General features: G+C 54.3%; 1 protein-coding gene across 2 annotated transcripts in view; it reads right to left on the reverse strand.

The window, feature by feature from the left end:
• Nucleotides 1-552: 552 nt before the first annotated feature.
• The window catches only part of AKAP1 (A-kinase anchoring protein 1), a 32,382-nt gene continuing 16,361 nt past the window's right edge, over nt 553-16,573 (reverse strand). For both annotated transcript variants that reach the window (XM_045525694.1, XM_045525693.1), the window contains exons 2-11: nt 13,350-14,973; nt 10,585-10,718; nt 8,873-8,999; nt 8,239-8,366; nt 6,217-6,394; nt 4,794-4,944; nt 4,277-4,344; nt 2,438-2,511; nt 2,189-2,251; nt 553-1,658 (exon numbers count right to left, since the gene is read on the reverse strand). In XM_045525694.1, the coding sequence (XP_045381650.1) occupies nt 1,584-1,658; nt 2,189-2,251; nt 2,438-2,511; nt 4,277-4,344; nt 4,794-4,944; nt 6,217-6,394; nt 8,239-8,366; nt 8,873-8,999; nt 10,585-10,718; nt 13,350-14,949 (2,598 nt within the window). In that variant the 5' untranslated portion in view covers nt 14,950-14,973 and the 3' untranslated portion in view covers nt 553-1,583. The remainder of the gene's footprint in view (nt 1,659-2,188; nt 2,252-2,437; nt 2,512-4,276; nt 4,345-4,793; nt 4,945-6,216; nt 6,395-8,238; nt 8,367-8,872; nt 9,000-10,584; nt 10,719-13,349; nt 14,974-16,573) is intronic.

A 16,573-nucleotide genomic window follows, 5' to 3' on the forward strand; every position in this document is an offset into this window, starting at 1 on the left:
GTGATGGACCAGCAAGCAAAGCTTTGTATTTGTAGCTGCTTCCCATTGCTTGCATCATCACCTGAGCTCCACCTCCTGTCAGATCAGTCACTGTCTCCCATCACCCCCAGATGGGACTGTCCAGTTGCAGGAAAACAAGCTCAGGGCTCCCACTGATTCTGCATTATGGTGAGTTGTGTAATTATTATATATTACAATTTAATAATAGAAATAAAAAATGTAATGCACTTGAATCACCCCAAAACCATCCTACCCCTTTGTCCCTCATCCGTGGAAAAATTGTCTTTCATGAAACTGGTCCTTGATGTCCAACAGGTTGGGACCGCTGGTTGAAACTATAAGTGGGGCTATTTAGATACCGGGTGGGGGAAGTCAGAGGAAGCTTGGCTGCCACCTGGTGGGGTAAGAAGAGAGGAAAAGCCCAGAGAGAAATTTCTGGCTGAACTGTCTTCAAAGAACTGTGGGTCTCATTTACGTGTGGCATGCGGGGCCTGTGGCCCACCCCCCACCCCACAATCTTTTTGGGAAAAAAAATGGACTCAAAGCTACGAGTTTATACAATTCAAGATTTATGTAAGTTTAAGTTACTTAAGTTACTTATTTTCAGATTGCACAATACTGAAGCCAGTCCAAAAAAGAATCAAACACACCACTGCAAGGTAATTCAATGAGTTAGTTTTTTGGTTTTTTTTTTTTTTAACAAATTTGTACAGCAATCCCCCCCCCCCAAGATCACAGTCTAGACCATACAGTCACCCTGTCCAGTACGCAGGAAGCCATAGGAGCCCCTGGGCGAGAGGGGCTGGGCGCGGCAGCTGTACTCTGCAGAATTAACTTCTACTTACAGATGACATGTGGTGTGGAAAAATCTCGAGTTCCCTTTGTTCTCCAGTGTTATCTTGTACAAAATATTACATTTTTTTAAACATATTTACAGAGTTTGCACAAATAGAAAATGGTTATAAATTACTACCAGGCTTGGCAGGATAACATTCCCCTCCCCATGGACTGAGGTCAGAGGTGTTGACAATCACTTCATATTTACATCTGCATTTAAAAAAGTCTGTGTTCCTAGAGACCTAGATGGAGTTTATAAAAACTGGTTAAATGTCAACAATTCATTTATGTAAGCTGTACAAGTAACTGATAACCAATTAATTCGTGTCTTGCTCCCTGAAGAAAGATTGTGAAAAGAAACCCTCTCAAGCCAGCACTGGGCAGCCCCCGGCCTGTCTCCCCCGTTGGCCTGGATCTGCTGGGGGAGGAGCTGGGGGGAAGAGGGCATGGACAGAGGGGGGATAGGACAACCTGGTGGAGACTGGTTTTTGTCAATTTTTTTTAAAACGGCTTAGAATCAGGTTAAGCCAACTGGCTTGTCCAACACTATCCTATGGCTTTGAGAAGAACCCACGGCTCCGCCCTTTTGAAACAGCTTCTCGACAGGACTACGGTATGAGGGGGAAAGAAAGGACTTTCTGGAGAGGACAATGTTTGTTATTCTGATATTAAATCTTTGCCTCGAGTGCCAAGCCCGATTTCAACAGTGCAAAAAAAGACTCAAGACGCGGCTGTGGGACCAGGGGTCAAAGGCTTGCGTAGTAGCTGTCCACCCACTGAGCAAGGCCACGTTCCACCAGTGACCGGTTGATCAACACCACCTGGAAAACAAAGTCCCCCTGTGAGCTGTGCCGTGGCACCTGGGGGCCATCTCTCTCCCTCCAGGGGCCCGGCTGCCATCGCAGGCAATAGTGTGAGACAGTAATGGCAGGGACGACTGGGGGGCATTTACTAAGGAAGAATGGCATGATAATAGGCTTTAACATGTCAAAGACATCTACGCTTTAGTACCTAAGATCTGGAGGATAGAAAAATCCAAAGGATAGAAGGTCCCAGAAAGTCTTAAGCAGGGTTCCTCTACTTTGGCGCCATGGACACTGTGGGCTGGGTAATTCTGCACTGTGGGGCTGTCCCGGGCACTGCAGGATGTTCACGGCATCCCTGGCCTCTACCCACTAGATGACACTGACATCAACACCCCCATCGGGGCACCCAACATTGTCCCCTGGAGGGAGGGCATGGTCTACAGTTATATCCTCCGATTAGCTCAAGAAAATAAGCCCAAAACCAGCTCCGAATCCACCCATCACTGCCGCCAGCAGCTCAGAGGGGAAACGAGGGCAGAACTTACTTCGTCTCCGACCACACTCCACAACTGAATCAGAGGAAGACCAGTTGGACTGTAACTTGTCACCTGAGGACGAGAAAACAAAAGCATGATTTAAAGCTACTGTACACACCTCTCTTGAAGACTGCTGGTCAACCCAGGGCCCAAGCCACAGCGAGGCAGCAATTTATTAATGCAAAGACCAGTTCCCAACAAGCCCAGATACTTAAACAAGGGCAGCAGGAGGCTTCTCAGACAGCTGCCACCACACACCTGAGCAAGCAGTGCTGTGTTCCCCGTCATCTCGCTCATGGCGGCATCTGCCTCAGGTGAAAAGCGGTCGTCATCTGTAGGAGGAAAAGCAGCATTCAGACTCTCGCCACAGCCAGGCACCCTCGTCACACACTGTATTTCAAGAACGCTAGGGCCGGGCGCGGTGGCTCACGCCTGTAATCCTAGCACTCTGGGAAGCTGAGGCGGGTGGATCGCTCGAGGTCAGGAGTTCGAGACCAGCCTGAGCAAGAGCGAGACCCCCGTCTCTACTAAAAATAGAAAGAAATTATCTGGCCAACTAAAATATATACAGAAAAAATTAGCCGGGCATGGTGGTGCATGCCTGTAGTCCTAGCTACTCGGGAGCCTGAGGCAGTAGGATCGCTTGAGCCCAGGAGTGTGAGGTTGCTGTGAGCTAGGCTGACGCCACGGCACTCACTCTAGCCTGGGCAACAAAGCGAGACTCTGTCTCCAAAAAAAAAAAAAAAGAAGAAGAAGAAGAAGAAGACCGCTGCAGGTGCCACATGGGACTGCAGAACCGCACTGGGGAGAACCCCCCAAGTCAGGGACAGAGCCAAGCCCTCCGCATGACTCCTAGTGGATAAGCTCAGGTCCCTGCTGTAGGCTGCCCACAGGACAGAGAACAAAGGGACAGAAGCTCTGCCTTCCACGGAAACATCACCGTCACCAGCACCACCTATGCGGGTGCTGACTGTATGTGCTCTTCCACCCAATCAGTAACACCAAGCGCCACCCCCGCCTGACAGGGGAGAACACTGACACAAAGGCTGATCAAGGTCAACCGGCTCCCAGAGTGGTGAAGGTAGAGCTCCAATCCAGGCAGCTGGTCGCACAGCCCAACCCGGACAGCCACCCTCTAGCGGGTGAGGCACCGAGGCAGCATTCTGCTTTGTCGGATCACAAAAGTTATGTAGAAAAACACACCCACGGCAAACGGTGGCAAGGATGGGGAGACAGGTGCTCACAAAGGTCTGGAGAAAACCTCATGAAGGAGGGAGCGCTTCAGCTGAGTGTAGACAGACTGCTTAGGTGGACAGAAATGGAGAGGAAGGTTGGGCAAGAGGAAAAGGAAGACACAGTGAAGACCCCGTCCCAGTGCGCCCCCCAACACGGCCCCCGCGAGACCACAATGTTTCCAATGCACGAGGCTGCGTCAGGCAAGCAAGACCAGGGTCAGGAGGAGACCTGCAGAGGGAGGGGACCGCATGCCACAGACTATCATCTGTGAACATAAAAATCTCTAGCCACAAATCGCTGCTATTTCACCACCTTCTACACACCAGTTCCTGGGTTTATGTAATTCTCACAGCCACCTGGGAATTCAGGTGCCACCCCCATGTTCTGGAGGGAAAACTGAGGCTGAGCAATTTGCCCAAGATCACACCACCAGGCCGTGTCCCTCTGGCAATGCTTTCACAGCCTAAGACGGGGTGAGTGTCAGCACAGTCCCCAGCCTGCCCCCATGGAGCTGTGGCCCACCCGAACGGCACCACCACCCTCAGTGCCTGCCCTTGACCACAGCGGAGAAGACACTGGGTCTGGACTATGTTCTGGAAGGTGCCTTTGTTGGAAGCCTGTCAATGTCAGGGGCCTGAGTAAAGTCTAGGGCAGCGGACCTCAACGGGGAGCAGCACTGGCCTCCCCTGGGAATGTCTTAGAAATGCCCATTCCTGGGCCTCAGCCCAGAGCTCCTCAGTAGGAAACTCTGGCAGTGGCAGCCACCTGTGTTTGCATACGCCCTCCCAGTGAGAACAAGGGCACCGAGACTCTCAGCAACTGCCCGCCTCCCTCTGCCAAGCCACAGGCCCCAGCTGTTACCTGACAGGGGCATCACGCTGTCCAGAAGGACTTCTGTTCCCTGGAACGGCAGGGTGACAAAGTCAGACCTGGAAAGGCAGGAAAGGAATGAGTTTAACACGGATGTGAAGGCTGACTCCACACCAAGCTGACAGTTGCCTTCCATGCAGTGACACCCACAAGCTAGGATGCAGCAGAGCAGGGGGGATACATGCAGGAGGCCACAGGTCACGGCACACCCGCATGCAGGCGGCCAGCCCCGCCACAAGCTGGACCGCGGAGGGACCTCTCGTGTCAAACTCCCAAAAAGGAGCCTGATTTACTTCTGACATGACACTGGGAGATTCCTCCACAAGACGGGCCTTCTAGCTCAGTGTGCCTGAGGCAAGTAATCGAGTGTGTTTCTGGTAAGACACAGCGGTCAGCAGGACAGAAGGGTTAACCCCCACCCGAGGCTTGAAGCAACGAGGCCAGCTACGCAGGGATCACACGTCCCACGACCAGCAGGCCTGTGCCTGTCTGAGGAGTCTCCACTCACCTGATTTGCCGAAGCACATCTACTTTCACCCTCTTGTATCCACCATAGTCCACGTACCGAATCTCGACTTCGTTGCTCTCCTCGTAGGAGGCGACCACTTGGGCTCGCCACCAGGCCCCGTCCGCGCCGGGGGCAGCACAGATGACTGTTACTGCAGGGCAGCAAGAGGCGTGTGTGGAAACACCTGGCCCGGGGCAGGGCAGCCACAGCCACCATGGTCACCGCTGCACCCACCCCTGCGTTACTCCTCGGAGGCCCGCACCTGCCACAGCACAGGAGACAGGACAGCAGGGGTCCCCGACAAAGCCTCCCAGAGCCCAGGACAAGCAGAGGGAGGAACCCAGATGTGAGAAATTCAGCCTAGCAGGTGTGCTGCCCCCAAATCTATCCAGACCGAAAAGCATCCAACCTCGATCCATTGCTGTGAAACTTACCAAAGTCTGGGATGCACACAGATTAACCAGACAAACCAAGTAAAACACAACACTCAGGGAACGGGGCCAGGGCCTGCCTCACATTCCCAAGGCAAAGTCCCTGAAAGAATCAAGACCCGCTAAGTGCAGCAGGTCCCAGGGGCCTGGTGTCTAGGGTCTGCTCCAGCCCACAACTCAGATCGAGGGCTCGACCAGAAGGGGACTCCTAGGCCTACACCCCACGTCTAGCCTTTGCCACAGGAAGGAGCTTGAAAGCACCCAGACGGCCACCAGGGCTGTGCTCCCAGGGGTCACAACCCCACTCTGGGGAGACCAGGGGCAGAGAAAACACACACACACACACACACACACACACACACACACAAAATGCTACAGATAACTTCAGAGGTTTTTCTGGTACCTTGAAGCTCACTGGGGGACCCCAGGTTAGGAGTCTGGAGTGGGGTGGGTGGAAAAATGTTCTGACATTTAATCCCTGCTGCTAAGGCAACCAAGCTAATAGTGACAAAGGACCAGCTCAAGCCCCAGCCCCTGCCCCTACCCAGGTGTCACTTGATTTCAGAGGCTCAGTTTTCTCATCTGTCAAATGGAGATGACCCAACTCCTGCACAGGCCTGTTGGGCTTAGGGAGCTTTCGTACCAAGTCTTTACACAGAACACGTACGGTATCCAACCCTAGCTCCTGGAACAAGTGGGCATCGCCCCACTGAGCAGATGCGGCAGAGCTGGGATCTGAATCCCTGCATCCAAACTCCACTCCAGTCCCATCCTTCCCTCAGCCAGTGGAAACACCAGCTCTGGCTGGCCGGGAAGCCCAGCCCAGCACGACCCCAGGACAACGGCAAGAACTCAGGGTTGCTGTTCCCACGAAGGACCCACAACAGCCTCTTCCTGGTCAGGATCAAGCGCAGAACAGGCAACCCCCTGGGCTTCCCCCCAGCCTGGCCAGGGCCCAGGGCTCCCCAGCCCCCCGCCAGGCCAGCACTTACTTTCCACTGGGGTGGGCAAGGTGGGGATTCCAGGCTGAGAGTAGCAGAGGTACATCTGCTGGTCAAGGCTGCGCAGCGCGTGGAAGGTAGGGTGTGTGTGCTGCTGCACAAACAGGTGCCCGGCGTTGACCTGGTTGACCACGATGACCTCCACAGTGATGCCATCGGGCAGCATGAGCTGTACAGGGGAAGGGGCAGTGGCCACTGCAACAATCCTTCTCATGTTTGGGCAAGTCCCGGGGGCCCCAGAGCAAGTGTCTGAACTGGCACATCCTTGAAAGGGGCACAGCAACCCAGAACACCACGGCAGCCAGATCTAGAGGTTCACAGCGACTTCCCAGTGGAAAGTGCTGGACACCACTGTGGCTGCTGCCCTGCAATACCAGGAGCAGCCATTAGGGGCAGCCTCACCTCAGGGCTGGGCAGGGAGGCTCCCAGCAGACACTGGGCACCCAAGGGCCGACTGCAGGTGTGGTGCTGGCCTGGGCAGGGTCCACCCACCAGCGCTGCCTCCCTGTAAGACCCAGAGAGGGCAAACACAGGAATGAGGCAGCCACGGAGACCCAGGTGCCCAGGAATAAGCAGTAGCAGGCCCTCGAGGAGGAACGCCAGCTCCCCTGGACCTGCAGCCGACGCCAGGAGTTGGTGGCCTGACAGCTTCTACTCTGCCTTCCCCACACCAGCAGCGGGCTCCAGTTGGCTCACGGGCAGGTCTACCAGAGTCTGCGTCTCCTTTGCTCTTCCTCCTCCTGCCCCTCCTCCCCCCAAGTCCTGCTCATCTTCCATACTCCAGACACCCCCAACTCACTCCACTTTAGCATCTGGAACATAGGTTTGCTCAGTGGCCAGAACCCATATTAAAGGCCCTAGAAGAGGCCCATCGACTTGTCCTTAGATGCTGGTTTTCCCAATGCCAAGCTACAGGCAACACCCAGGGGCTCTGGGCACAGCAGGGCATCACTCCTGCCTTCCCACTGGGCGGGTACAAGTGGAAGAGTCCTGGCCCCAACCCCCCATCCCAACACTGCTGGTTCAGAGGTGTCTGGGATCACCTCTCCAGTCCCAACGAGCCAAGCAGAGTACAAGGGAAGAAAACCATCTGTACAAACCACTCAATTATTTAAAAAGACAATGAGTCTAAGGCCACGACCCCTGCAAATAAAACTCTATGATTCAGGAGTAAAGCATAAAGTGGGGTTCAGCCTACTCTCAAATACCCACAGGAAAAGAGACATCCTCTTCCTTTACCCCCAGCACAAGGGTCTTTGGAAGAGGGAAGACACAGAAGTAAAAGGCCTACCATCCTAAAAAAACCACCCAGGAGGGCAATTTCCTTGGAGCCACACATTGAGCCCATCTGTGTGAAATGCAGTCAACAGTCTTTGGCCCACAGAACTCTGCAATTCTCTTCCCAATGCAGTGAGGCCGGAGCAGGCCCAGAGGCACACTGCAGGATGAGTGACAGGCCCCAAGAGACCCTGGGGGCCTCCAGACGTCAGCTCCTCCTCCTGCCACAATCCTAGGGCAACCTTCAAAAAGCCACCACGCTCTTTATAATCTAGGTACCTCCTAGAGCGGGAAGGGGAAAGAAATCCTTCGCCAGGGCACTACCAGCTCTGACTCAACTAGAAGAAAGGAAGAAAACGACCCATCACAAGCCCCATCCAAATCCAGGATGGTGGGTCCTACCCAGGCCTCAGGTGTTGAGAGGTGACCCTGGACACAGCACCTGGCTTAAGGTACCCCACACCAGCCTGAGCAAACACGTAGCAAACACAAAAGGTGCCCAGGTGGCAGAGCCAGGGAAAGTGGTTCCCCCGACGTGGGGATTGAGAGGTCTCTGGTTTCTTACCAGCACTTCACCCCCTTACCCTTGTCCCCAGAAAAGGCAGGCTAGTAGCAGAACTGACCAGGGGAAGCCAGAGGTGAGAAGGCACAGGCATTAACGTGCTCTCTGCCTTCTTTGCCGCAGTCTGGGGTTTTCTTGCTCGGGGTGGGTTTGGGGGGAAGGGGCACACTCACCCAGGATGTCATTGGCAGAGAAGGCAGCGCCAGCGAAGGCAATGGGGGAGCATAGATATTGGTAAGGTTTAGTTCCTTGAACTTCTTCCCGATCAAGTTCAGTGCTTTGTCTACGTGATGCTGAGAGCCTAAATGGAGGTGGGGGCAGGAAACACAATCACTGTGGGTAAGAGAAAAGTCACAGCACAAACAACTCAGCCACACAGCCCACTCCAGAGGGCTTGTCCCAGAATTCAAGAGTATCTTTAAGGTACCACTCAGTGCTAAACTGCTACCCCTCTCAGATGACACTGCTGCCACTGTGGTCGTGCTCTGATCACAACAGGAGGCAGGCAGGTGGGAAAAGGCTAGAGGGAAGTCACAGGCAGGAGGGAGGGAGGCGGCCAGGGTGGGGTGGTAGGCACTGTGAACCTGGACCCCTGGCCCTGCCCAGCCGAGCACCCTTCAAGCACCTGAACTGGAGGAAGAGGCTGCAGGGAAGACGCCCAGTGCTCCCTTCCCCTGGGATGAGAAGCAGGGGACTATTCTATTCAGAGACTTAGATACCAAAAGGACAGCAGCGGGGACTCAGGTGCTTCAATTTACTTCTATTTCAGCTAAGGAAGCGAAACACAAGGCAGCAGCTGCCACTGACCTTCTATGTGGCAGATCTGGATGCTCTGGGTGTGAGGCAGGGTTGAGATATAGATCTTGGCCCCAGATGTTTGCTTCAGGAAACTCACATACCGCCCCTGCTTGCCAATTAGCCGACCGACTAAGTGCTTCCAGAGAGAGAAAAAGAGACACGAGGGTTAACAGAAAACCAATTCCCTATACTCCCAAAGACCTACTTTTGTTCTACACAAGGTCAAGCTCAAACGTATTAGCTGTTACCATGTCAGCATTCATTTGCCAGGACTATGCTAAGCACTTACACTTACTCACAGTACCCGTGTAACAGACGACTTTACTGTGTCATCATTCTACAGATGAGGAAACAAGCCCAGAGAGGCTAACGAACTCACCTAAGGTCACACACAGCTGCCAAGCAGTTGAACTAGACAGTCTGGCTCCAGGACCCAGCGGTTCCCATTTCATCCCCGACAATGTGCCCCAGACCCAGAAAGCTGCAAAGGCAGCACCTTCCCCAAAACCCACGCTATGAGAAATTTTACCCGCATAAGGATCAACTACGATTCCTTGTACCCCTCTCCTTCAAGTCTACTCAGGTCCAAAGATAAGGGGCCTAGATTTGAAAACGAAAGGCTAAGAACTCTTTCTTGGCCTCCCGCTGCCAAGTGGCAGCAGGCTGGAGCCTTCAGAGCACGAGGCTCGCATAAGTGCCCAGTGCGCCAGAGTTCAAGGTGGAGAGAAGCAGCCAAACTTAGCCTTTACGTAAGACAAGCTCCGACACGAGCCCAGCCCAGCAGAGCTACCAGGGACATGGTCCTCCTCGTCCACAGCTGGCCTCCTTGTGCCCTTTGTCACCACTGAGGGAAAAGAGGGCAGGATTGCTGACAGGGTTCCCGGGGGAAGAAACCGCCATGGGAGCCAACAACCTGGGGTCAAAACAGCAGCCCTGACCCACAGTTCAGACCACGCCAAGCCTCCCCCCCAGCACGGAGCCAGAGGCCCTGGGAGAACGCAGCCTGCCAATTACTTCCCAGCCCCAGAGATAAACATAAAGATCAAGCTAATAAGTTGTAAGTTATAACAGCAAGAAGCTAGAAACCACTTAAGCACTCTGGAATTGGGGACTGATGAAGTAAATTGACATTCGCACGATGAATAATGCAGTTAAAATTACATTGTCAAAGTGTAACGCAGGAAAATCAAATTGTTAAATATTTAAAGTATTAATTAAAGCGACATAATCTCAGTTTTGTTTAAAAACCACAGGGTGCAAGATGAGAAAGAAATAAAAGTCTTTCACAGTCACTCTCAGGGGTAGGATTAAAGCTGCTTTTTATTTTCTTCATACATTTCTATACTTTTCAAGCTCTCTAAAATATGGATTTATGTTTTGCTCAATTATAAAATACACTTTATGCAGGCGAGCTTGGGCAGAGCACAGGGAAGGGAGCCTGGTTTTTCCCAAACAGATCTGAGCCCCAGAGTACACAAGGAGAGCCCCCAGGCCTGTGAGTTTGAGTACGAGAATAAGATGCTCCTGCAGCCATCTTCCTCCACGCTGCAGGAGGCTCTCAGAGCCTTGGAGCAGCACGTGTTCCCTTTCCCTCAGCCTTTGGCTCCTGCAGGGGCTCCTGCTGGTTGACTGTCCCTCCGCCTCCCCCCAACCTGATGGCCCTGGGCCAAAGGAGCTCTGAGCTGGCTGCAGAACTCAGCCTGCAGGGACGCAGCCCTTACCTTTGGCACCTCGATCTCCCAGATGATGAGGTCGACCTTCTTGGGGCTGGAGCCTGCCTGGGCGTTTTGGAAACTCTCAGTCTTCCTGAGGCTGCCGCAGCTATCCACCGAATCCATGCTGTTCCCATCGGAACCTGCAGGGGAGGAAGCAGCGGGCGCGCACACACCGAGCCTGGCTCAGAGCAGAACCACCCGCAGATCTTCCCAAGTGCACATTCCGGGAGGCCACCGCCCCACGCCCCCTCCTCAAGCTTGGCAGGTGACTATCAACTCAGTGTAGAAGGCTCAGAACAACCCCAGTGAAAGGAGGACTGGGGGTGTCGATACACCTAATTTTAGCCTGTCACTTAGAGTCCCACTTGCTTAATTGGCAGCCGCACCCAGCCACAGCTGCCGGAGCAGAGGCACAAGTGGCGAAATGGGAAGAAACAGACTGCGCCCAGGGAAGGCGAGGCCGCGTGGCGGGGGAGGAGACAAGCCTGCAGGCCCCCTTGGTCCTGGGAGCCGGACCTACCGGACCCAACCATCTCGGCACCCTTCCCACTAGCCCAGGCCCTCGGACCAGGGGCCTTCCAGTCCCTGAGGCCCAGGCCTGGGGTCCCAGGCAGTGGCCTCCTGCCAAGCAGAGCTAGACAGAGTCCTCACTGGCCTGTCCGAGGGCCCCATTCTTATCCCTGACCAGGGACCTGCGTTTCTCTGCCAGATGTGGACAAAAGAAGAAGGGTCTCCTTTTCTTCTGCTTGGGCCCAAATTGTGTAACCCTGAACACTCTTTTGGGCTCAAATATCCCCTGGTCAAAAGACTGAGCTACAGCCCATTCCAAGAGGATACAGTGGGAAGCAACTTGGCCTGCTGCACCCTCAAGAGCGTGCCAAAGGGACCATATTGCAGAAAAATGGGTCCCGACCAGCTCAAGAGAAGTGGCTCTGGCTTAAATATGGACGACTCAATTGCCAGAAACAGATCACTCCTGACAGCCTACCCAATAGGTTATTTTCCATATTGTTTCTCCAAACCCTGGTCACAATCCTCCACCAAGCAACCCATGCACTGTCTGGATGCAGATTAGGAGGGCTTACAGAGACTCTGCTCCAAGCTAAGGAAGAGCCACCTTCCAAGTGACCTCCTCCCTGGACACCAGGGGCTCGGAACAGGCTTCACACAGGGAAAACCTCCCCGAGAGAAGGTGGCTTGGCCAGCCTGCCAGACGCAGAACAGAATGAGGGAGTGGGAGGGTGGGGGGCTCTACCCATGCGCAGCCCCCGCCTCTGTCCAACAGAACAGGACCAGCCAATACCTGCCACCCCAAGGGCACCCAGGAGTGGCTCAGAACCACACCAGGACTCTAGCAGGCAGCACTCAAGGCCAGCTTCCGGCTCCCTCCGCCGGGCTGTCCTCTGGACCCCTCTCAGCTTCAACTCCCCCACACACAGAGCAGGGCCGACATGGGAACGCACGCAGGCGCTGGCCCTGTGCTCGGCACCCACCAAGCGGTAACAGTGGACTGCAACCACCAGGCTCCCCCTGCGATCCCTGAGCCTCCCTACCCACCACAGCCCAGTCCTGACCCCAGGCTCAGACGCTGTCAACACACACGAGTAGCATCTGCCATCGATCTGGAGTTGGCATGACAAGGCTGAGGGGCTTGTCAATTGAGCTGAGTAAGGGGCAGTAGGCAAAGAGAAACTCCTCTATTCTTAAAAAAATTTCACTCATTTTAAAGATCCAATTTTGGGAGAAACATTTTAATGCCCTGACACTGGGAGGCATCTCACAGTACCTGGCCTTCTACAATCACGACTGGCAGCACATAAAAACAGCAGCGTCTTAACAGCATCTTAGAGGTGACGAACCATCGTGTGTGGTACAAACCAGATGCTGCTGAAAGTATTAAGATTCCCGGTAAAGATTCCCAACCCCCCTGGAGCTGAAACGGGAGGTAGGGAGTGGCTCCAGGATGAGCAAGTCAGAGAGCCACTGGGAGAGCCGCGGCCCCTCTCCAGGAGAGAAACCAAACACCCCAGGGTGGCTGCAGAAGCAGAGTCCGGAGCTGCTGACCTGTCAGTTAGCGGTCTGAACTGTCTACGCTGGGGTCAGCACTCGAAAAACCCAGCGGACACCTCGTTACCAAAGTGCCCCTCTTTCCCGGGGGTGGAACTGCAGCTGCACAGAAAGAAAGTGGCTGAGGCTCTCTGCGAAGGAACAGGTGATGGCAACGTCAGGAAGCTCGAGCCTCCCACATGTATTCAAAGCTGTGGCCATTCTTTGGGCACTTACCCTGTAAGAGCTTCTGGAGGAGGGAAGCAGGTGAAGACATGGGAACAAGCACATGATTAAAAGGAAATAAACCATTAAAAAAAACCTCACACCCATACTTGGCACTCAAGGGAAATAAAGCTTAGGAGACCTTTCCATTTAAAAACAAAACAAAACATTAAGAGGTCAGCATTTAAGAGGAAAAGAGGCACACAAAGGTTCATCAGTGCACTCAACTTTGAGCTACCTCCCTCGGAAGGGCTGGGAGCTTCGCTGGCTAATGAGCCAAGTCACGGCTCCTGTGGCTCTGGGGTTCCAGGGCAACCTGACTGCTCATCACCCACCAGTGCTACGCTGTGCCTGGCGCTCTGCAGGCCAGCTGGGACAGAGCTGAAGAGCACCACGGCTTTGCTGCACAGGTAGCAGAAGGGAGAGGCTGGCCAGCGGCCCGTCCCTAGCACATAGAGGGAGACCCCCATCCTGTAAGTGAGCACCTGAGACCCTCCTACCTCCCGAATGATCTGCTTCTGCGTCCAGGGTCCATCCATCCTCAGCCCCCAAGTCTGACAACTCCCCCTTCAGCACCCCATTGCTGAAGGGCACAGTACTTTCTGGCAGCGGTGGGGTGATGGCCTTGTCCCTGGGGCTTGAGTTGGTCTCTGTGCCGGAGTCTTCGAGCCCTGAAGTGCTGAGGGAATCTGAGCAGTGTCCCGAGGAGGCTACTGAAGGGACGCCTTGGCTGTTGTCCGACATGCAGGTGGCATCTTCCCCATCCAGCGACTCTCCAAGGGGGGCGGCCGGCGGGGGGCAGGGGGCCAGGGAGATGGGGTGCGCGGAGTTCTTTGGCTTACTGTCCTTGGTGGGGCTGGACAGAGGGCTGCTCAGGCAGCTCACGTAGGTCTTTGGCAGTGGCAGGTCCTCTGCCGGCAGGCCTGGCGAGGGTGGGGCCGCATCCGATGGGCTGGTGGCTGCCTCTGCTGTGGCCAGGGTGGGCTCCCCAGCATCTTGGCCCAGAACAGTTTGGGGGCTGCCTAGGACACAGCTCTCCTCCTTCTGACCTTGGAGCTGACCAGCCGAAGCCTGACATATCCGCCCTGCAATCCTGCCCACCGTGGTAGCCAGCACTTCCTCGGTTGCTTCCAAGATCACCTGGGAGATTAACTGGAAGGCAGCCTGCTCAATCTTATCGTTTCTATCCAAGCTCTCCTCTTTGGCCAGTTCTCCCGCCAGGTCTCTGTCCCAGGCTTTGCCACCTCTGACGAGAGGTGCTGGCGTCTCATCATCCTTAGCCAGCTCTGTGTGAGCGGACTCAATGACGCTACTTAGCAACTTCCCTACCACATACTCTTCCTTCTGCTGTGCGGGCACGACCACCTGGGGCAGGCCGCTCCTCCCCTTCTCCCTGCCTCCTCCCAGGGGGGCCTGGCGGGGGGCCTTGCTGTTCTCCAATTCTGAGTCATGCTCCTGGGACAACAGACCTTCTTTGAGCACATTCTCCCCCGACATTGCATCGCCGGTCCCTTCGGCCCCACCGGTCTCTCGTGCCCTCTCTCCAGGGCCATGCTTCTCAGCCAGGGCCGCCCGTCCTGGCATCCTGCTGAACATGGACTCTTGCTTACACACCTCCGCTGCTTCATGAGGAAACGGTATTCCCTTTGGGGACGAAAGGGGGCACTCTGGAGGAACAGATTTGGCATCATCACCCATCAAGGCTAATTCCAGCTTTGCACTGTCGTCTTTGCGTGTTCCTGGTCGAGGTCTTGGGTCCGTAACGTTGGGAAGGCTGCCTGAGGACTCTGATCTCCGACGGGCCGGTTGTATCCGCAGCAAGGCTGGCGGCTCTGCAGAAGGTTTCCTCATGGTGGACGGGTCCTTTTCTGGTGGCTGTGTGACACTGGGGGGTGTGAACACGACTGTGGCACAGATATCTTCCACGGGGAGAGCCTCCTTAATGGCAGAGTCGGCTCTCAGCTCCACAGCGCTGGCCTCCACCTGCTCGCTGTGCCTGCTCACGTGGTCTTTTTTACGAGAGAAAAACCACCACCAGCCGAGGAGCGCCAGCATTCCGGGCAGCGCCAAGGGGAAGAGTGAACGGAACTGGAGCGCCATCCTGGAGGCTTGAAGCAACGATACCTGCAGAGGGCAGGATGGGGAGGAGGACTGTTACGAGGGCCAGGAAGGGCACGTGCACATGCAGGAGGTCCACGGGGGAAGGCCGGCGCTGTCTCCCTCCTGTACCCCACGTCCCCTGAGGAGCAGGCCTCTCGGACCTGCACCAGCGGGTCCTCTGGGTGGTTGCTTGCGGGTGAGTGGCCAGGAAGAGGCCCCTGCCCCTCCAAGCTCCCCAATTCACACATGCCCCCTTGAAATCCAACGAGCATTCTGTTCTTTAACCCAAATCCCCTCTTCATCGCTTTACGACACCAAATTCCCCAACAAGGGGCCAATCATGTTCCGTGTGGTTTAGTTCTCTAAACTCCTGGAACACTTTACCTATCCAAGTGGTGCTGGAGCATTTTCAAACACCCATGGAATCCACATGTACACACGTCCCTCTCGTGTTCCCCCAAAGTCAGGGAAACAGTAGTATGGCATTCAGCAACAGATGGAGAGAGCAAAGGAGGAACAAAATTTCAAATGCACAGGGAGATGCCCCAGGGTGAGGGACCAAGAAAACAAACAGTAGCCTGAAGACCCAGGTCAGACTTGGAATTCAGTACAGATGCTCCCTAACTTACCATCTTTTAACTTCACAACGGTACGAAAGTCATACACATTCCATAGAAACCATACTTTGAATTTTGGATTTTGATCTTTCCCAGGCTAGCGAGACGCAGTAGGACACGCCTGCAACGGTGGGCGGCGGCAGCGGAGCTCCCAGTCAGCCACGAGATCAGATGCGGAGGGTAAACAGCTGGTGCTCTACAGTGCACCGTGTTGCCAGATGATTTTGCCCAGCTGTAGGCTAACATAAGCCTTCTGGGCACATCTGAGGCAGGCTAGGCTAAGCTATGATGCTTGGTAGGTTAGGTGTATTAAATGTATTTAACTGAAGATGGGTTTATCAGGACGTAACTCCATTTTAAGTTGAGGAGCATCTGTAGTTTCGTAGGGCCTCACCGTGTGGTCTGGATTTTGTCCTCTAGACAGAACAAGCCTAGGTCTGCAAGGCACACACCACACTGTGTTTCCAGAAGGCAAAGGGAACCTAGAAATCTAAGTCAGATCCAAACAAGAAGAAACGATAAGGATCTAGAAGAAGGCAGTAGACATATCAAGAAGACAGGAAACTTTACAGGCGGTGGCTCACACTTGCAATCCTAGCACTCTGGGAGGCCGAGGCGGGAGGATCACTTGAGGTCAGGAGTTCAAGAGCAGCCTGAGCAAGAGCAACACCCTGTCTCTACTAAAAATAGAAAAATTAGCCTGTCACCATGGTGTGTGCCTGTAGTCCCAGCCACTTGGGAGACTGAGGCAGGAGGAATGCTTAAGCCCAGGAGTTTGATGTTGCAGTGAGCTATGATGATGCCACTGCACTCTAGCCAGGGCAACAGAGTGAGACTATCTCCAAAAAACAAAAAAAAACCCCAAAACACTCAATTTTCTTCACCTGTAAGATGGGAACACATCTCTTAAGGGATGGTTGGTATAAGGATTAGCTAAGATATATATATTAAGTGCTTTGCTAAGCAGGGCTGGCTCTCATTAAGTTATGATGGACTTATTCTAGAAC

The sequence above is a fragment of the Lemur catta genome, chromosome 15 (genome assembly GCF_020740605.2).
Source record: "Lemur catta isolate mLemCat1 chromosome 15, mLemCat1.pri, whole genome shotgun sequence".
Taxonomy (NCBI): Eukaryota; Metazoa; Chordata; class Mammalia; order Primates; family Lemuridae; genus Lemur; species Lemur catta.